This window comes from Rana temporaria, chromosome 6 (genome assembly GCF_905171775.1).
Source record: "Rana temporaria chromosome 6, aRanTem1.1, whole genome shotgun sequence".
Lineage (NCBI taxonomy): Eukaryota > Metazoa > Chordata > Amphibia > Anura > Ranidae > Rana > Rana temporaria.
In genome coordinates, this window is record NC_053494.1 from 81,410,055 (window position 1) to 81,431,684 (window position 21,630).

The 21,630-nt window shown below is 45.0% G+C and overlaps 1 protein-coding gene across 4 annotated transcripts in view; it reads left to right on the top strand.

Annotated features, from left to right (window-relative positions):
- The window catches only part of LOC120943578, a 276,900-nt gene that overhangs the window by 221,967 nt on the left and 33,303 nt on the right, over positions 1-21,630 (top strand). For all 4 annotated transcript variants that reach the window (XM_040356956.1, XM_040356958.1, XM_040356959.1 and 1 more), the window contains 3 exons: positions 4,823-4,878; positions 12,683-12,732; positions 12,877-12,937. In XM_040356956.1, coding sequence (XP_040212890.1) covers positions 4,823-4,878; positions 12,683-12,732; positions 12,877-12,937 — 167 coding nt within the window. The remainder of the gene's footprint in view (positions 1-4,822; positions 4,879-12,682; positions 12,733-12,876; positions 12,938-21,630) is intronic.

The window sequence follows — 21,630 nt, forward strand, 5'->3', positions numbered from 1 at the left end:
TCTTGTGTACTGAACTGTACTGTAATTGTGTTGTCCCCCTCTACATTGTAAAGCGCTGCGTAAACTGTTAGCGCTATATAATTTGTGTATAGTAATACCAGAACTGAACCCATCTGGGGGAATCTAGGATGGAAAAGGACCAATGCCAAGCTGCTGTTAACAAAGCAAACTTAATATTTGCATTCATTAAAAAGGGGATCAACTCCAAAGATAAAACAATTAATTCTCCAGTGCTACAAGACTCTGGTCCGGCCGCACCTAGAGTATGCTGTCTAGTTTTGGGCACCAGTCCTCAGGAAGGCTGTACTGGAAATAATTAAGGGAGGATGTTGGTTATGAGTAAGGCTGAGCTCAGGCGTGTTTACAAACCCCATGTGCAGAGCCCGCCAGGATGCGCGGCTGCAGAGTTCAGGAAATGTCTCACTGCCTGTGATTAGCACAGTGCCGACTTAATGGCGGCCTCTGCACGTGGGGTTTGCTAACGCCTGAGCTCGTCCTTAGTTATGAGAAAGGGTTTCAAACACTGAACTTTTTCTCTCTGGAGAAGAGAGGCATGAGAGGGTATATGATTTAAATTTACAAATACCGTACTGGTGACCCCACAACAGGCATAAAACTTTTTTGTGGAAGAGTTTTAGAAGTGTAGCAGGTATTTTGTGATGAAATTTCTCCTTTTGGCCACAGGAAGTAGACAGATGCTGACTTGTCCTTTCAGAAAACTGAGGAAAAATGGGGAGTTTCAGGAAGTGCTGAGGGGGAAAAAGAGAGGGAAGTACTGAAGTAATGGAGCGAGGAGAGCTGTCTGATGTACCAGCATCTGAGGAGAGCTGTCTGGTGTACCAGCATCTGAGGAGAGCTGTCTGGTGTACCAGCATCTGAGGAGAGCTGTCTGGTGTACCAGCATCTGAGGAGAGCTGTCTGGTGTACCAGCATCTGAGGAGAGCTGTCTGGTGTACCAGCATCTGAGGAGAGACGGCCACGTGGTCCACTACTTAGTCCAGTGACCCTACTCGGCAACCCAGCACCACTCAGCTCAGCATAGACGACCCACACTTTTCAGGGATCAAGATACCCATTCGGGTATTAGGTCAGCTGCTGCCTGTTCATCTAGCGAGTTTCGATGTCAGTCATATCGATCGGCCATCAGCAAGAGATCCAGTGCCTTATAACATTGCTAGGAGCATCAGGAGCCTGAACCAGCACCTGGGATTGTTATTGCACCGAGAATTGGTGAGGGGGTGCAAACCCAACATCCTTCTTGAAACCATACCGACACTGCATGCAGACACCAATCTCCCTTTTTAGTGTCACGGAATGCTTGTTTGGGAACTGCCATCAGTAGTTTCCCCTTTTTAACCTCCCTGGCGGTATGATTCTGTCTGGAATTACGTACCAAAAGCGGTACAATTGTTTTGCAAGGAAATTTGGCATTTTATACTGTAGGTCTGTAATTTTTAGGAATAACTCACTTAAATCTGACCAAACAAGAGTCTTGTAGGCATCCCGGGTATGATTTAAAAAAAAAAAAAAAAAATTATAATATAATAAATAATTATAAATAATTATAACAAATAATAATAAAATTATAATAAAAATTATTCAATAATGTAATCAACTCAAAATCACTGAAATTTGCTCAGTTGCAGAATTGTCGCTGTCATTACTTTTATTTTTTTATGACGTATTTCCCCATAAATCATTATCGCACAATTCTGCAAGTGATTATAATTTATTATCGCTGTTTTCTAGCTGCTCTAAAACCATTTTTGACATAAAGGGACACTTTAGGACAATCTACAGTTTTCAGGCAGAAAGAATAGTTTTTATTATACAAAAGAACATGTAGGGCACTGGGCAGACCACTAGGGACAAGGGGGGTGTGTATTTTTTACATACAGTACTGTAATCTATAAGATTACAGTATACTGTGTGTATTGTGTTTACTTTTTTGAATTTGGCGCCGTTCTCCGCCCCCGTGCGTCGTAACGTCGCAGGGAACGGAGATCGGCGGCACACGGGGACACTGTGAATCGAGCGAGGACCTGCTCCCTCACACAGCGGGGATGCATCGCAGGATCCAGGGACAATGTGAGTAACTTGTCTGTGGATGCTGCGAGCAGGTAAGCCGCGCCGCTGCACACTCTGCACAGCTACCCCGAGCGTGACTCGGGGATACCGATCGCAGCATGAAAAACCCACCCCGAGTCACGCTCTGTGATAACGCCAGGCAGGTTAATCTCTGCCTAACAGAACATTTTAGGGGATTACTGCTCCATGCACGCTTGTTTAAATCTACAAGGACCCCACCGTTTGCTAGCCGAAGACACTAGTATTCACCTCAGGACCTGCAACATTACAGAACTGTGTTTACTTTACTTGTGTAGCCCATTTGTTTCTTTGCATGTTTGCGGACCAAAAGGAGCTGAGAAGTTGACAAGTCTTCTCTCCTCCCTCTCGGCACCTGTATCAAGGGTATATAGATTACTGCCCCTCCTTACCTGCAGTTGCTAAATATTGAAGGTTGTCTTTTCTAATGTATTGGTTATTTGTAGCAAGGTTTAACAGTGTTGTAAGTTTCCATATGCTTTAAACCGTGCTAATATATTTAAAAAAATGTAATTCATGTATTTACTGCATGTGTCCTTAAATGTGTTTGCAGTAATTTTATTTAACCAGGTGTGTCGGAGGGGCTGAGGTCATTCTTGGAGTTGAGGCGGGGGTCAGAGAATCCAAATTAACCAAGCGGCTCCTTCGGAGGTGACGCTACACAAGACACGTGGCCACTCATTAAAATTGGAAAATATTTGAAAAAAGGGTTAACTTTAACCACTTACCCCCCGAACCATATTGCTGGTCAAAGACCAGAGCACTTTCTGCGATTCGGGACTGCGTCGCTTTAACTGACAATTGCGCGGTCGTGCGACGTGGCTCCCAAACAAAATTGGCGTCCTTTTTTCCCCCACAAATAGAGCTTTCTTTTGGTGGTATTTGATCACCTCTGCGGTTTTTATTTTTTGCGCTATAAACAAAAATAGGACGACAATTTTGAAAAAAATGAATTTTTTTTTACTTTTTGCTGTAATAAATATCCCCCAAAAATATATAAAAAAAACATTTTTTTTCCTCAGTTTAGGCCGAGACGTATTCTTCTACGTATTTTTCGTTAAAAAAATCGCAATAAGCGTTTGATTGGTTTGCACAAAAGTTATAGCGTTTACAAAATAGGGGGTATTTTTATGTCATTTTTATTATATATATTTTTTTTATTACTAGTAATGGCGGCGATTAGCGTTTTTTTTTTCGGTACTGCGACATTATGGCGGACACTTCGGACACTTTTGACACAGTTTTTGGGACCAGTGGTATTTTTATAGCGATCAGTGCTATAAAAAAGGATTGGATTACTATAAAAATGCCACTGGCAGTGAAGGGGTAAACACTAGGGGGCGGGGAAGGGGTTAAGTATGTCCCTGTGTGTTATCTTACTGTGGGGGGGGGGGGGGTGGCCTCACTAGGGGTAACACTGATCCTCTGTTCATACATTGTATGAATAGAAGATCAGCATTTCCCCCGCTGACAGGACCGAGAGCTGTGTGTTTACACACACAGCTCCCGGTCCCCGCTCTGTAACGATCGTGACCGCCGGGCACACGCACGGGAGTCGGGGGCGAGCGGGGGGCGCGCACGCGCCCCTAGTGGCCGCTCTAAAGGGTGACGTTATACTACGTGCTCTCGCCCAGGAGAGCCGACCTGCCGCCGTAGAATGACGGCGGCTGGTCGGCAAGTAGTTAAACTATTTAGAGGGTTCTTTACTGTAAGAGTGGCAAGGATGATATCGGTAATATCGGTGAGGAGCATCAATAGTTTAAAAAAACGATTAGATAAGCACCTGAACGGCCACAACATACAGGGCTATACAATGCAATACTGACATATAATCACACACATAGGTTGGACTTGTCTTGTTTCAACCTCATCTACTATGTAATTAACAGTTTCAAAATAATGATACACTCCTGGATTGCTAACTGACACATTTGCTTGCTTGTTCAACCAAACTGTCAAACAATCAAATGTCTGATGTCATTGCACCATGACAGTTGAAGATCAAACAAAAGCAGCTTCCTTGGCTGTAAAGGATAGGAGGGTTTATTTCCGCTTTAAGGCTGTCAGATCTGCCTCTACAAATGCTTTCTATTTTTAAGCACTGCCGCATGTGCAGAGCAGGGTGAGACAGTGTATTACTGAATTTTAAACAGTATAGGCACCTATTTTTTATGTTTTAGACAGCTATACCTGCAAACGGGGCCAGCCTGAAGTGATCTAGCAGGACTTGCTTTTCTGAATTAGGCTGGCTTCACACATGTGCGATGCAGGAATCTGCTCCATTCCTAAGCAGGCTTCCACGTCGCACCTGAATCGTCTGCAGTTTACACGGGCATCTGCAAACCGCTTCAGGTGTCAATGTAAAGATAATGACACCCCCAGATCGGATCAGTGTGAACTGTGACATGGTGCAGGAATAGGATCACATAGGTGTGAACACCCATGCAATCCGATTCCAGTATGGACCAATAAAAGTGTCCAGCACCATATTGGTGGGAATGCATTGATTTCAGCCATACAGTTTGCATTGCACACAGACATCGCAAGTGATCTGTACAGCAATGCAGTGTGAATCACATGTGATTCTGTGATCGCACAAGTGTGAACCCAGCCTAAAGCTCAACTTTAAGAAAAGAGATTGTATAGTAAGTCAAAAATACTGTTTTAACTTGCAATGGAAGATCTAATCACGGTGAACCTTCTATATATTTTCCAGTGATCAAGGACAAGTTGAACACCAAAGCAAAACTTCAAAAAAAGTGGATCATTCAGGTATCTAAATTGAGTGACTCAAAAATGTACTTTCATAGGAAGCGTTCAGGAATAAGCATTTAAAAAAATAAGTTACCAATATCAAAATCTAATGGAGTATTCTAGTTTTGGCACAGTGTAGTGGTATAATCAAACTAGTCCTCATAAAAAAGAGAATGTGTTCATAAACTAGCGAATGTGACATTCACTGCAGATGAATCTTTAACTTTTAAAGCTCATGCACCAGAGGGATTAACCTGAATGATTGGTGAATGTCACATTCACTGCTTTATAGACATGCCCCATAGATACATGTTTTCCAAGCATCTTTAAAGTGGATGTAAACCCACTGTCATCAAATTTAAATCATTAATACTGCTGTAATCTATAATGCTATACATGCCTTCTGCATGTATCCATATATTATAAATGTCACCCCCTCACCTGTGAGAACCCCTGCAAAATTGCAGAATCTGTGGGCGTGTTTTTTCCCAGCGTTCGGTGGGCGGAGTCGTGACGTCAGAGGACTCCTCCGCCCACCACTAAACTCCACGACCAGCCAGCATTGCGAGGACGAGCCTCGCGCCTGTTGAGACTGGTGTGCAGGAGTGACAGAGCGCGTTCTCTAAAGCAGCAGAGCGCGCTCACGGTCCCTGTCACTTCTGCACACGTGTATGTCCAGGGACAGTCGGGGGATGATCGATGCAGCAGGGACAGCTGTGAACACTGATCCCCCATGCATGGTTTTCATCAGCCACTTTTCCTTCTCCCTCTCCCGCAGCTTTCACCTGAAAAGCCATGTATGGGGGATCGCGGTGTTCACAGCTGTCTGTGGTGCACCGATCACCCCCGAATGTCTTACGGGAGAGGAGAGGGAACCCATCAGCTGCGAGGGAGAGGGAGGTCCTGCCGCGGGACACCGTGTTTTTTAAACCTGAAATTAAAGTTGTTGGGGGGGGGGGGGGGGATATTTTGTGTCCTTGCGTGGGACGCCGTTTTTCTGCCTTTCTGTTTTTTAACCCTAAAATGAAAGATGTTAAGGGGGGAGGGTTGTCGGGTGCTGCCGCGGGACGCCGTTTTGCGGCAAAATGCCCGCTATAGCGGGAATCTGTTAGGTATGCACTAAAACCGTGTTTGTTGTGAGGAGAAGGGGGTGATGGCGCAGGCAGACATTATTTTCTGAATGGGACACAGAGCGTTCGTAAAAAAAAAAATGAAGTTGGAAAAAATAAAACAACCGCCCCCCCATACCAACAGGGTCCAGAGCCCCAAGACCACTGACACTACCCCCCACTGACACTACCCCCCACTGACACTACCCCCCACTGACACTACCCCCCCACTGACACTACCCCCCACTGACACTACCCCCCACTGACACTACCCCCCACTGACACTACCCCCCACTGACACTACCCCCCACTGACACTACCCCCCACTGACACTACCCCCGCTGACACCGACCGCGAGCCCGCTGACACCGACCGCGAGCCCGCTGACACCGACCGCGAGCCCGCTGACACCGACCGCGAGCCCGCTGACACCGACCGCGAGCCCGCTGACACCGACCGCGAGCCCGCTGACACCGACCGCGAGCCCGCTGACACCGACCGCGAGCCCGCTGACACCGACCGCGAGCCCGCTGACACCGACCGCGAGCCCGCTGACACCGACCGCGAGCCCGCTGACACCGACCGCGAGCCCGCTGACACCGACCGCGAGCCCGCTGACACCGACATTGTCCACTGACACCGACATTGTCCACTGACACCGACATTGTCCACTGACACCGACATTGTCCACTGACACCGACATTGTCCACTGACACCGACATTGTCCACTGACACCGACATTGTCCACTGACACCGACATTGTCCACTGACACCGACATTGTCCACTGACACCGACATTGTCCACTGACACCGACATTGTCCACTGACACCGACATTGTCCACTGACACCGACATTGTCCACTGACACCGACATTGTCCACTGACACCGACATTGTCCACTGACACCGACATTGTCCACTGACACCGACATTGTCCACTGACACCGACATTGTCCACTGACACCGACATTGTCCACTGACACCGACATTGTCCACTGACACCGACATTGTCCACTGACATTGTCCACTGTCCACTGACACCGACATTGTCCACTGACATTGTCCACTGTCCACTGACATTGTCCACTGTCCACTACCCCACTGACATTGTCCACTGACCACTACCCCACTGACATTGTCCACTGACCACTACCCCACTGACATTGTCCACTGACCACTACCCCACTGACATTGTCCACTGACCACTACCCCACTGACATTGTCCACCGACCACTACCCCACTGACATTGTCCACCGACCACTACCCCACTGACATTGTCCACCGACCACTACCCCACTGACATTGTCCACCGACCACTACCCCACTGACATTGTCCACCGACCACTACCCCACTGACATTGTCCACCGACCACTACCCCACTGACATTGTCCACCGACCACTACCCCACTGACATTGTCCACCGACCACTACCCCACTGACATTGTCCACCGACCACTACCCCACTGACATTGTCCACCGACCACTACCCCACTGACATTGTCCACCGACCACTACCCCACTGACATTGTCCACCGACCACTCCCCCACTGACATTGTTCACAGACCCCTACTCCACTGACCACTACTCCACTGACATTGTCCACTGACCACTACCCCACTGACATTGTCCACTGACCACTACCCCACTGACATTGTCCACTGACATTGTCCACTGACCACTACCCCACTGACATTGTCCACTGACCACTACCCCACTGACATTGTCCACTGACCACTACCCCACTGACATTGTCCACTGACCACTACCCCACTGACATTGTCCACCGACCACTACCCCACTGACATTGTCCACTGACCACTACCCCACTGACATTGTCCACTACCCCACTGACATTGTCCACTGACCACTACCCCACTGACATTGTCCACTGACCACTACCCCACTGACATTGTCCACTGTCCACTACCCCACTGACATTGTCCACTACCCCACTGACATTGTCCACCGACCACTACCCCACTGACATTGTCCACCGACCACTACCCCACTGACATTGTCCACCGACCACTACCCCACTGACATTGTCCACCGACCACTACCCCACTGACATTGTCCACCGACCACTACCCCACTGACATTGTCCACTGACCACTACCCCACTGACATTGTCCACTACCCCACTGACATTGTCCACTGACCACTACCCCACTGACATTGTCCACTGACCACTACCCCACTGACATTGTCCACTGTCCACTACCCCACTGACATTGTCCACTACCCCACTGACATTGTCCACCGACCACTACCCCACTGACATTGTCCACCGACCACTACCCCACTGACATTGTCCACCGACCACTACCCCACTGACATTGTCCACCGACCACTACCCCACTGACATTGTCCACCGACCACTACCCCACTGACATTGTCCACTGACCACTACCCCACTGACATTGTCCACTACCCCACTGACATTGTCCACTGACCACTACCCCACTGACATTGTCCACTGACCACTACCCCACTGACATTGTCCACTGACCACTACCCCACTGACATTGTCCACTGACCACTACCCCACTGACATTGTCCACTGACCACTACCCCACTGACATTGTCCACTGACCACTACCCCACTGACATTGTCCACTGTCCACTACCCCACTGACATTGTCCACTGTCCACTACCCCACTGACATTGTCCACCGTCCACTACCCCACTGACATTGTCCACCGTCCACTACCCCACTGACATTGTCCACCGACCACTACCCCACTGACATTGTCCACCGACCACTACCCCACTGACATTGTCCACCGACCACTACCCCACTGACATTGTCCACCGACCACTACCCCACTGACATTGTCCACCGACCACTACCCCACTGACATTGTCCACCGACCACTACCCCACTGACATTGTCCACCGACCACTACCCCACTGACATTGTCCACCGACCACTACCCCACTGACATTGTCCACCGACCACTACCCCACTGACATTGTCCACCGACCACTACCCCACTGACATTGTCCACCGACCACTACCCCACTGACATTGTCCACCGACCACTACCCCACTGACATTGTCCACCGACCACTACCCCACTGACATTGTCCACCGACCACTACCCCACTGACATTGTCCACCGACCACTACCCCACTGACATTGTCCACCGACCACTACCCCACTGACATTGTCCACCGACCACTACCCCACTGACATTCTACTGACACTGACCACTCCCCCACTGACATTGTTCACAGACCCCTACTCCACTGACCACTACTCCACTGACATTGTCCACTGACCACTACCCCACTGACATTGTCCACTGACCACTACCCCACTGACATTGTCCACTGACCACTACCCCACTGACATTGTCCACTGACCACTACCCCACTGACATTGTCCACTGACCACTACCCCACTGACATTGTCCACTGACCACTACCCCACTGACATTGTCCACTGACATTGTCCACTGACCACTACCCCACTGACATTGTCCACTGACCACTACCCCACTGACATTGTCCACTGACCACTACCCCACTGACATTGTCCACTGACCACTACCCCACTGACATTGTCCACTGACCACTACCCCACTGACATTGTCCACTGACCACTACCCCACTGACATTGTCCACTGACCACTACCCCACTGACATTGTCCACTGACCACTACCCCACTGACATTGTCCACTGACCACTACCCCACTGACATTGTCCACTGACCACTACCCCACTGACATTGTCCACTGACCACTACCCCACTGACATTGTCCACTGACCACTACCCCACTGACATTGTCCACTGACCACTACCCCACTGACATTGTCCACCGACCACTACCCCACTGACATTGTCCACCGACCACTACCCCACTGACATTGTCCACCGACCACTACCCCACTGACATTGTCCACCGACCACTACCCCACTGACATTGTCCACTGACCCCTACCCCACTGACATTGTCCACTGACCCCTACTCCACTGACACTGACCACTACTCCACTGACATTGTCCACTGACACTGACCACTACCCCTCTGACATTGTCCACTGACCACTACCCCTCTGACATTGTCCACTGACCACTACCCCACTGACATTGTCCACTGACCACTACCCCACTGACATTGTCCACTGACCACTACCCCACTGACATTGTCCACCGACCACTACCCCACTGACATTGTCCACCGACCACTACCCCACTGACATTGTCCACCGACCACTACCCCACTGACATTGTCCACCGACCACTACCCCACTGACATTGTCCACCGACCACTACCCCACTGACATTGTCCACCGACCACTACCCCACTGACATTGTCCACCGACCACTACCCCACTGACATTGTCCACTGACACCGACCACTGCCCCATCCCCCTTCCCCAAAAGCACTGTGGAAAAAATAAATTAAAAAAATAAAACCTCACCCTCCCATCAATAGTACAAAAATAAATTGTAAAAAAAATTATTAAAACAATTTAATTGTAAAAATTAATAAATATTAAAAAAAAATCCACTGGTCCCCAAAAAACTTTTTGAAAAAAAAATCTATATTAAATTGTAAAATAAAAAAAAATATCTGACACTGTCCACTATCCTGACACCATACTGCATGTACTACCCACCACTGTACACTCCACATTCCTGTGATTTGCGCCGCACTGCTGTTCAGATCACATGTGATGTCTGTGCAATGCGATTTCAACCATACAAACTGTATGGCTGAAATCGCATCTCATTTGGACCAAACACGCACAGGACCCTTTTTTTGGTCCACACCAGAATCGCATGGGTGTTCACACCTATGCAATCCGATTCATGTCCAAACTGTGATTTCGCAGTGCGATATGCGAGCTGAAATGGGGGTGTCATTACCATTGTCTGACACTCCCCAGCAGTTTGCATATGGCAGTGTGAACTGCCGTGCCAGTCGGGTGCGATGTGGATTCGCAGGGTTCCCGAATCGCACCAGTGTGAGCAAAGCCTCAGCATACAGCCTACAAATGTCACCTGACTGCTCCCACCAAGGCTCGGTTCACACTGCTGTGATTCGGTAACCCTGCGAATCCACTGCGGGTTCCCACATCGCACCCGACTCGCACGGCAGTTCACACTGCCATATGTGAACTTCTGGGGAGTGTCATACAATGGTAATGACACCCCCATTTCAGCTCGCATATCACACTGCAAATTGACAGTTAGGACATGAATCTGATCGCATAGGCGTGAATACCCATACGATTCTGGTGTGGACCAAAAAAAGGGTCCTGTGCGTGTTTGGTCCAAATGAGATGCGATTTCAGCCATACAGTTTATATGGCAGAAATCGCATCGCACAGACATTGCATGTGATCTGAACAGCAGGGCGGTGCGAATCACTTGCGATCTCGCACAGCGCACTAATGTGAACCAGCCCTAAGTTCATTCAGCCTTACTTGGGTCTAAGTATAAAAAGTGAGAAATCCACCCCTCCCCCACATAACACATCCTGGTAATATAGGAAGGTTGGTTATGTGATCAGGTGACCTTGGACACCCACACTGCAATATAACAATAAAAAGAAGATCACTCAAGCTCGGACTAAATACATCTCCCCTAATCACTTGTCTATGTATATTCTGATGGCTGTTTACTGCAGCATTTCCTCATCACACTGAACTGTGGATCACCCCATATTATGATAAACATTTAGTCACAACACAAGAAAGGCAGCCACGCCTGGGAGAGCTGGAGAGGAGAGGAGTGGAGGGGATGGGGATGTAAATTGTGCACTTTATACAGAGGCTGTGCATGTCTGCAAGCTAGTGCACGAGATATGTAAATAACCTGTCACTCAAAGCAAGGACTTTGGTTTTTATCTGCAAGTCTGTTTTATTTCACTGAACAATAAAGAGGATTGCTCAGAGCTAGATTAACTTTGTGTGGCAAGACTGGGCACAGATGATGGGAAATCTTATTCTCTACATTGTGACATCAAAAAAAAAAAAACAGGAAGCGAGTGTTAAAGGGTGACAACACTGGAGAATATTTGAGATGGCTGTAACGTAACAGTAAGTGTCTGAACAATGGCATTCATGGCAGGATCATAGGCATTCTTTTAATGCAAGCTACAGAGATAAAGAGATCAATAAATACGGTACCTTTTTGAAATTGTATTACCATGTTGTGTATAATATTTTAGTTATTGGGTAAATTTAGGGCCAGTTCACACCAGAAAGAAGTGCAGGAAACCTGCATTCTGTGCGTGTGTCAGTGTTCACTTAATGGCACCCCAAATGCAGGTTGCAAACGTAGTGCATGTTCACACCCCGGGTAACATGGTAGAGTAGTACCATGGAATCTGGTTGCTGTGTGTTTTGTAAAGTATTGAATACACTACTTTTGATGTGGCCTGATACAATTAGAGCCCATTCAAATGAATGGGCTGATATTGCACTGCACCTGGATCACATGTGCATAGCACAGGAATGTGCTGTGCGGTGCTATGGGATTCAAGCCCATCATGGTGTGAACTGGCCCTTGATCTTCATCTGTATTTTGCGCAGATTTTTTTTGCTGGCTGTAGCTTAAAGGGGCACTCATATGTACAGGCACATGCACCTCCATGTACTTCATTAGGATTTAATTTGCACTCCAGCACCGGTTTATTTAAACGTTAATAATGCTGCAGGTTGTACTAATAAAATTATATTTATTTTTTTGTATAGCCATTCGTAAAATAATGGAATCTATCAAGGAGCACAGAAATAAAACACTGGTATGTATGTTGGTTCATACTTGTATTTGGTAGGAAGCTGCAAAAAAAAATGTTCATTACTATGGATAAGATGTGTTTAAATTTGTTTTGTACAGGTATTGACAGGTTTTTAATGTTAATTTTTTCCTTCCAAATTTTGAACAGGATAAGCAACCCATGGCTGTAATTGACTTAACAGACGATGAAGAACAAAAAGCTGATGGAGGTAGTATTTATACTTTGTAATTGTCCGGTAAAGTACTGCATGTGAAAATTGTAGTCTGGAAGTTTATATGTTGTATAAATATAATCCTTTTCTTTCCCATTACCTGAGTTTGTTTCTCTATCATTCCTCTGGTTGACCAAGTTAGGTGTATTGCATAAACTGTAATTACAGAAGAGAAATGTGTTTAAATGCACAGAATATGTAGTTGGCCGGAGGACAGCCAACTAAATGAGTCAATTTATAATGTCCATGTAGCAACATGTGTCAAGGTCTTGCAGCTCTACAAACAAATGGTCACGTATAAACCACACATAAAAAGAGCAAAAGCTAAAAGAGGGCGCTACGACCTAATGTTAATATCGCAGGATAATATGAATATATTAATGCGTAAATATGTTGGTAAGAAAAAAGCTCTAATCATTAGTGAGCAGCCATCTTCAGATACTTGGAATCATCATGTTAGTCAGTGGTTATTTTCAAGGAAACCCATTCTGTCAAACTGAAACCAACAGGAAAAGTATTAATGATACACTCCGAAGATCACTCTGCCTACAGCTTCTGGCACTTGTCGTGGGGAAATTGCTGGATTACGCTATCTCCCCCTGCTGGTCCTGAGCACTTACTGGAATTTCATGAGACTGACACTGGCAAAAAAAGCAATTTTCAGCCTTAGAAAAGTACATTTCTTTCACTTTTGTAAGTGTCTCACAAGCAGTTTTTATCTGTTACATTTTTTGTACTATTTGGTGCATTTTTTAATGGTTTTTGACATGGGTTTCCTTAAAGATGATCAATGACTAACTTGATAGTTACATGTATCTGAAGATTCTTGCCTCCTTGATGCACCAGTTCATAATGAGTACTTTTTTGTATGTATTTTTTTCTTATTTGTGCATATATAACTATTTAAAGGGGTTGTAAAGGTTTATTTTTTAAATGGCAAACATACCACACTTGCCTCCACTGTGCAGTTAGTTTTGCACAGAGTGGCCCCGATCCTTGTCTTCTGGGGTCCCTCGGTGGCCATCTCGGCTCCTCTCCGCAAGAGCTAACCCCCCTCTGGAAAGTGTATCACTCGGCCGCGGCGCGTCATTGATTTGATAGCAGCGGGAGCCAATGGCTGCGCTGCTTTCAATCATCCAATAAAGAGCTGAGCGAAAGCAACGCGGGATCGCGCTCACAGAGATTTGGGGCTCAGGTAAGTAAAATGTGGGCTCGGGGGGCCGGAGAGTGCATAGGATGCATTAAGGTGAAAAAATACAAAGCTTTACAACCCTGTTAATATATTGTAATATCCTAATATCATGCACTATATCACTTCCCCTTTTTTTTGTATGCCAAGCCAAAGATATGCTGGATGCCATTTTAAGGTGGAGCACTCGGCACAGTATAGCCAGAGTGTTGTGGGCATAACAGAACCCAACTAACTAGTATGACAGTCAGTTATAACATGCACTGTGTGCTCCAGTAGAGTAGGGACAGGGGCACAATATTGACCTCCTTCACGCTGACCACCTCCCTGCCCTTTAAGAGTTTTAAAACCTGGGAAGCTGGCATTTGGGTCATGTGACTGCTGTGATTGGCTGTCACAACGGTCACACGATCAGAAAACAGGGCCACATATGTGTGGCCACTCGTCGTTGAGGCCCCCCACCGAGCGGACAATGAACGATTGGGCGAATGGGTGGACGGGCAGCTACAACCCCTGGTCGCCGAGCTCCCCGGTTTCTTCAGAGACACTAAACAGCTATTCTCCAAATTTGATGGCTTTGTTTGGGAGAAAAAGTACAGGTGGGTGAGCTGTGATGTGGCTAGCCTTTACTCTAGCATGCCACATCACCTGGGCTTACAAGCAGTCTCCCATTTCTTAAAAGAATCTGTCAAATTTTCACTAGTTCTACAGGAGTTCATTATACTGGCATTGGAATACCTCCTCACCCACAACTTCTTTATGTTCGACGGGACCTATTAACTTCAGAGATGCGGGGCCTCTATGGGCGCCAAGTTTTCACCATCCCTAGCCAATCTTTATATGGGATGGTTGGAGAGGTCCCGCGTCTTTGGATGTGATAGTCCCTGCCGAGATGATATGGTCTTTTATTGTCTCTACATCGATGATCTGCTCTTCATTAGCTCTGATGAGCACGCTGATCTTGACACTTGGTTACACTATTTGAATGACAATAATTTTAATTTACGTTTTACTGGTAATTTACAACCTGTTATTGATTTTCTGGACGTTAAGCTTACAGGCGCTGATGGACATAGAGTCACAGGACTTCACAGAAAGAGTACAGCCGGCAATGTATTATTGCGGGCTGACTCATTACACCCCCCACACACTATCGGAGGCATCCCTTTCGGTCAGTTCCTCAGACTTAAACGCCTGTGTAGCACACCGGAAGATTTTTCCAACAAAGCTATTGAGATGGCCTCGAGATTCAAAGCTAGAGGTTACCCTGCTTAAACTATAAACAGAGCCCTCCTTAAGGTAGATTCTATTCCTAGATCCTCACTATTAAAGGAAAGTAACTTGAACAGCAAACGTACTTGCTCCTCCTTTAACAACTCCATTCCAATTTTTTCAACTCCTTTCAGTACAGAGTTCTACAAAATAAGACAGTCACTAAATACCTTCCAGTATTGTACAATGACACAGCCTACCAGTCTATTCTGTCTAAGGGCATTAAAACCATCAGCCGTAGAGCTCCCACATTAGGAGGTACTTTTTTTGGCTTTGTTTGGAACAAACTGGGTGACAAAGAAAATTGGCTACACTTCAAGGGTACCTACAAATGCTGCATTAAGGGATGTAGATACTGCTGCCTCATTAAAACGGGTCAGTGTGTACATTCATGCTCCAGCGGAAAAACGTTGACATAAAGCAGTTTGTTAATTGCAACACAAACTTTTTGATATGTCATCACCTGCGATGCATGTAATGTACAATATGTAGGCAGGACTATCGGGAGGCTAAGAGATAGTCTTGATGATCACCTGTACGACATAGACAAGGATCACAACACAAATATAGCCAGACACTGGAATATTGTACATTCCAAGGACATCTGAAGTTTATCCATACAGGGAATGGAGAAAATTGTTTGTTCGGTTAGAGGAGGAGACAAGTTCAGGCTACTATGTAAGCATGAAGTCTTTTGGATATTTCATTTAAATTCCAGAATTCCTAGAGGACTTAACTTTGAGTGGGATGTATGCCACTATTATGATTAGTATTCATTTGTAGTGCCTTTGACGTCTACACTGTCCCCTCCTCTTTTCCTTTTCTCCTTCTTCCCCTTCCCCTTATTCTTCTGGGCCATCTTCCAAGTCGGGTCTACACAATAGTGTCTATATGATTACATTCCGCTAGACACGGATATCTTTATGTTTGTTGTCCGTCAGTATCTTACTTAACTAGTTCTTCCATATAAGGATTAATTTAGGACAATTGCAACAGGGTTTCTCCCTGTCTCTTGGTATTTATATCATATTCAGTCAGTACATTCCTATACACCATGATATATATACCCTTTTGTTTTATCCATTTCACATCTTGGATTCTCTGACGGACACATATATTCGCCAATTTATTAAGTCTACGTTGCTATTGCAACAAAGGAAACATTTTTGACATACAGCATATATTGTGTACCATGGAGGTTCTGCTATTTGGAGTCTATGCACCTTAAATATATGTTTTAACTACTTGCCGACCAGCCGCCGTCATTCTACGGCGGCAGGTCGGCTCTCCTGGGCGAGAGCCCGTACATTAACGTCCGCTCTCTTAGCGATTGCTCGTTACAGAGCGGGGACCGGGAGCTGTGTGTGTAAACACACAGCTCCCGGTCCTGTCAGGGGGAGAAATGACTGACAGTCTGTTCATACAATGTATGAACAGCGATCAGTCATTTCCCCTAGTGAGGCCACCCCCCTACAGTTAGAACACACCCAGGTAACATACTTAACCCCTTCCCCGCCCCCTAGTGTTAACCCCTTCCCTGCCAGTGGCATTTTTATAGTAATCCAATGCATTTTTATAGCACTGATCGCTATAAAAATGCCAATGGTCCCAAAAATGTGTCCGAAGTGTCCGCCATAATGTCGCAGTACGGAAAAAAAAACGCTGATCGCTGCCATTACTAGTAAAAAAAAAATATTAATAAAAATGCCATAAAACTACCCCCCATTTTGTAAACGCTATAACTTTTGCTCAAACCAATCAATAAACGTTTATTGCGATTTTTTTTTTTTTTTTTACGAAAAATATGTAGAATAATACGTATTGGCCTAAACTGAGGAAAAAACGTTTTTTTTATATTTTTGGGGGGGATATTTATTATAGTAAAAAATAATTTTTTTCAAAATTGTCGCTCTATTTTTGTTTATAGCGCAAAAACTAAAAACCGCAAAGGTGATCAAATACCACCAAAAGAAAGCTCTATTTGTGGGAAAAGGACGCCAATTTTGTTTGGGAGCCACGTCGCACGACCGCGCAATTCTCAGTTAAAGCGGCGCAGTGCCGAATCGCAAAAAGTGGCCTGGTCTTTGGGCAGCAATATGGTCCGGGGGTTAAGTGATTAATATGGACGACTTTCCAGTGTATGGTTATACGTTAGTCTTTTTCGATATTATCTTTATCATATTCATCGCCGTACAGCCATCCATGTTACCAGCTGTCTCTGTGTGTGTGTTTATACACACACAGAGTTTTCCATCCCTCTGCTAATAACATTACTATAATCTTCTACATAGATACTCTAATAGACTCCTTAATTGTATGTTTTTAAATCTTTATTTCCTATTTATTTTTATTTTTAGGCATGAGGTATACCTATCCATCAAATCCCCAGGGATTACATTGGGTTGGTCGGGCTTTCAGTGTATTTCATGTATTATGTCACATTATATGTGTCCCTTTCCGAGACACATAAACCACATATGGGGAGATTCTCTTTCAACATCGTGTCATACGGTGTCTATGGACGGTAGTACACACATCTCTGTTCGCTTGGATTTAGATCTGGAGCATTCTACATGAACTGTATACATGTAGAGCACATTAATCTCATCTTTACACAATTTATATGCTATTGCTACAACATGTTTTCACAGTTCAAGATCTGTTTATATATATATATATATATATATATATATATATTTATTTCATTATATTTACATCAAAGAGACCTTGATTTGATTGACTCTATCTGGTTTTTCGAAACATTGTATCCATTTTGCTCGATCATTGAACACCATCGGAGAGTAATCAATATATTATGCATCTCTTTATATGTAAACAACCCATATATATGTATCGACTTAAATCTGGAATGCGTCTCGACTTCCATTCGATCATGCATATATTATATATATATTTTTTATATGATTATTTCATTTGTATTTTTATGATGCATGTCGAATGGAATGGATTACTTATCCCAATATGAGATGTTCATATATATATATATATATATATATATATATATATATATATATATATATATATATATATATATATATATATATATATATATATATATATACTTCCACATATTAGAAAATAACAGGTACACTCCCCCCTTTTTTTCATTTATACATGTCCATATACATATGTTTACATCTATATTTATACCCATCTACGTATTCTTTTGTCACTTTGTCTCTTAGCATACGTGATCATGTATACGCATATACCTGTCTTTTTTACATCTACCATGCCTATACCTTGTAACCCAAAGCTTGACTTTATACTTTACTTATACTTTATACTTTTTGTTTTTCGTTCAACATTTCAGTTTAATTGTGGTATCCATATACATATTGCTTCTATATACATTCTCCTACAGAAATTAATACATTGTATATCATTACCACGTATGAGATCCATAAATATAAGTCAGGCATGCACACTATTAGTTTCATTATAATTGCATCTATACTAAATACAAAAGGTGCGATTTATTTCTCACCCTTCACATAAAAAATCTGAAAAAATATTATATATTCACTTTATCACCTTTATTGTGTTATATATATATATATATATATATATATATATGTGTGTGTGTGTGTGTGTGTGTGTGTGTCTATATTTGTTTATTTTACTAGTCGCCATCTTTGGGATGACTATGTGTTCACGTTCATTCACTGATTTATATATGTTCACTCAGGTACACATAATGCACATATCTTTTATATATATATTTTTTAAACATTAGTCATGTACATATGTATGCACATTTGCGTATCTTTATATTCAGTTTTTTCATGTGGACCTATGCATTATATCAGTTTGCAGGAATTTCATTTATATCAAAGCGTATTAAATTACAAATTTGATGGTGTGTGTATATTTTTATTTTCTACGCAAAAAAAATGTTTTTGTTTAAGTGTATGTATTATTATTTTTATGAAAGCAACTTCTTTTATGCATTTGTATACATTTTGCTTTTGGATTTTCTGTGCACACATGTGATCTCTGTTACCAATTAAGTTTGGGTGTGCTTCCTACTAATTTGCCCCCACTTGGTATTGGTCAATGGTGGTCACATGTTTGGTATAGGCAGGGCCGGCCTTAGGCCTTTAGGCGCCCTGTGTGAAAAAGTTTACAGCGCCCCCTAGTGACCACGCCCCTTGGTAACCACGCCCCTTGGTAACCACGCCCCTTGGTAACCACACCCCTCGGTAACCACACCCATTTCTCCAATACCAGCTCCATTTAAAGCCTTCCATTCCGTTAAGTTCCCAACAAAAAGATTACAAGCTATGATAAAAATACAACTTTTATTCACACGGTATAATAACGCCACCTATACTGCAAATCACACTCTATAATAACGGCACATATACTGTATATCACACTCTATAATAAAGCCACATATACTGTATATCACACTCTATAATAACGCCACATATACTGTATATCACACGCTATAATAATGCCACATATACTGTATATCACACTCTATAATAACGCCACATATACTGTATATCACACGCTATAATAATGCCACATATAAAGTAAATCACACGCTATAATAACACTACCTGTAAATTGACTATCAAATATCAAACATAATTACAATAAAGTATTTTTTAACATTTGCATTTACAGTTCCTTTAAGAAACACCCTATTTAAAAAAGAAAATACAAAACAGACATTAAGCAGTACACTGCACTTATAAAAAAAAGACTTTACTTACAGAAAAAAGTTTTTACATCTGCTGCCTGCTTCTGTGGATTTTTGCCCTCTTTTGTCTTCTCAGTGCGCATGGCAAATGAGCTCCTCATAGCAAGGCAAGGACAGCCGCCATGCCGTCTTTCCGGCAGAATCCGCCTGTGGCCTGCCAGGTGTTCCTAGAGCATTTGGCACCCGGGGCAGATCCTATATCTGCCCCCCCCCCCCGTAAAATGTAAAAACACCCCACTGTGCCCCCTGCATCCTTCTATATCTCTGTCACTACTGTGTACCCCCCTCTCCACAACTGCACCAATGGACCTCTCTACATTACACAGCACCCTTCACCTCTGGACCCCTTTACATTACACAGCCCCCTGCACCTCTGGACCCCTTTACATTACACAGCACCCTGCACCTCTGGACCCCTTTACACTACACAGCACCTTGCACCACTGGGCCCCTTACATTACACAGCACCCTGCACCTCTGGGCCCCTTACATTACACAGCACCCTGCACCTCTGGGCCCCTTTACATTACACAGCACCCCGTTACATTACACAGCACCCTGCACCTCTGGACCCCTTTACACTACACAGCACCTTACACCACTGGGCCCCTTACATTACACAGCACCCTGCACCTCTGGGCCCCTTACATTACACAGCACCCCACAGCTCTGGACCCCTTTACATTACACAGCACCCCACAGCTCTGGACCCCTTTACATTACACAGCACCCTGCACCACTGGACCCCTTTACATTACACAGCACCCTGCACCCCTTTACATTACACAGCCCCAGACACCTGTATGTAACACAGACACCCCCCCTAACAGTTCTGGACCCCCTGCATGTTACGCAGACCCCCGCACAGTGCATACCCCCTCCCCCTAAAATACAGATCTCTCCTTACAATACAGAACCCCCTCTACAATACAGATTTACCCCTACAATACAGAACCCCCCCTACAATAGACCACCCCTACAGTGCAGACCCCCCTACAATAAAGAACCCCCCCACAATACAGAACCCCCCCTACAATAGACCACCCCTACAGTGCAGACCCCCCTACAATACAGAACACCCCCCTACAATAAAGAACCCCCCCCCCACAATACAGAAAACACCCCCCCCCTACAATACAGATCAACCCCTAAAGTGCAGACCCCCCCAACAATAAAGAACCCCCCCCCCCCCACACACACAATACAGAAAACACCCCCCCCCCTTACAATACAGATCAACCCCTACAATAATGAACCCCCCCCCTAAAATACAGACGACCCCCCCCCTTCAGACCTGTAAAGCAAGCAGGCTCAGATAACCTGTTGCCGCGTGCTGCACACACAACACAGTACAGGCAAGGGGGAGGCTGCTTCACTGCTCGGCTGCGTGACTGAGACAGTCACAGGCAGCCGAGACTCAGTGCCGCGGAGCTGCCTAAGGAGAAGGGGGAATCACTGTGGCCAGGTCCCAGGTGTGCCGACGGCTCGCTGGGATGCGGC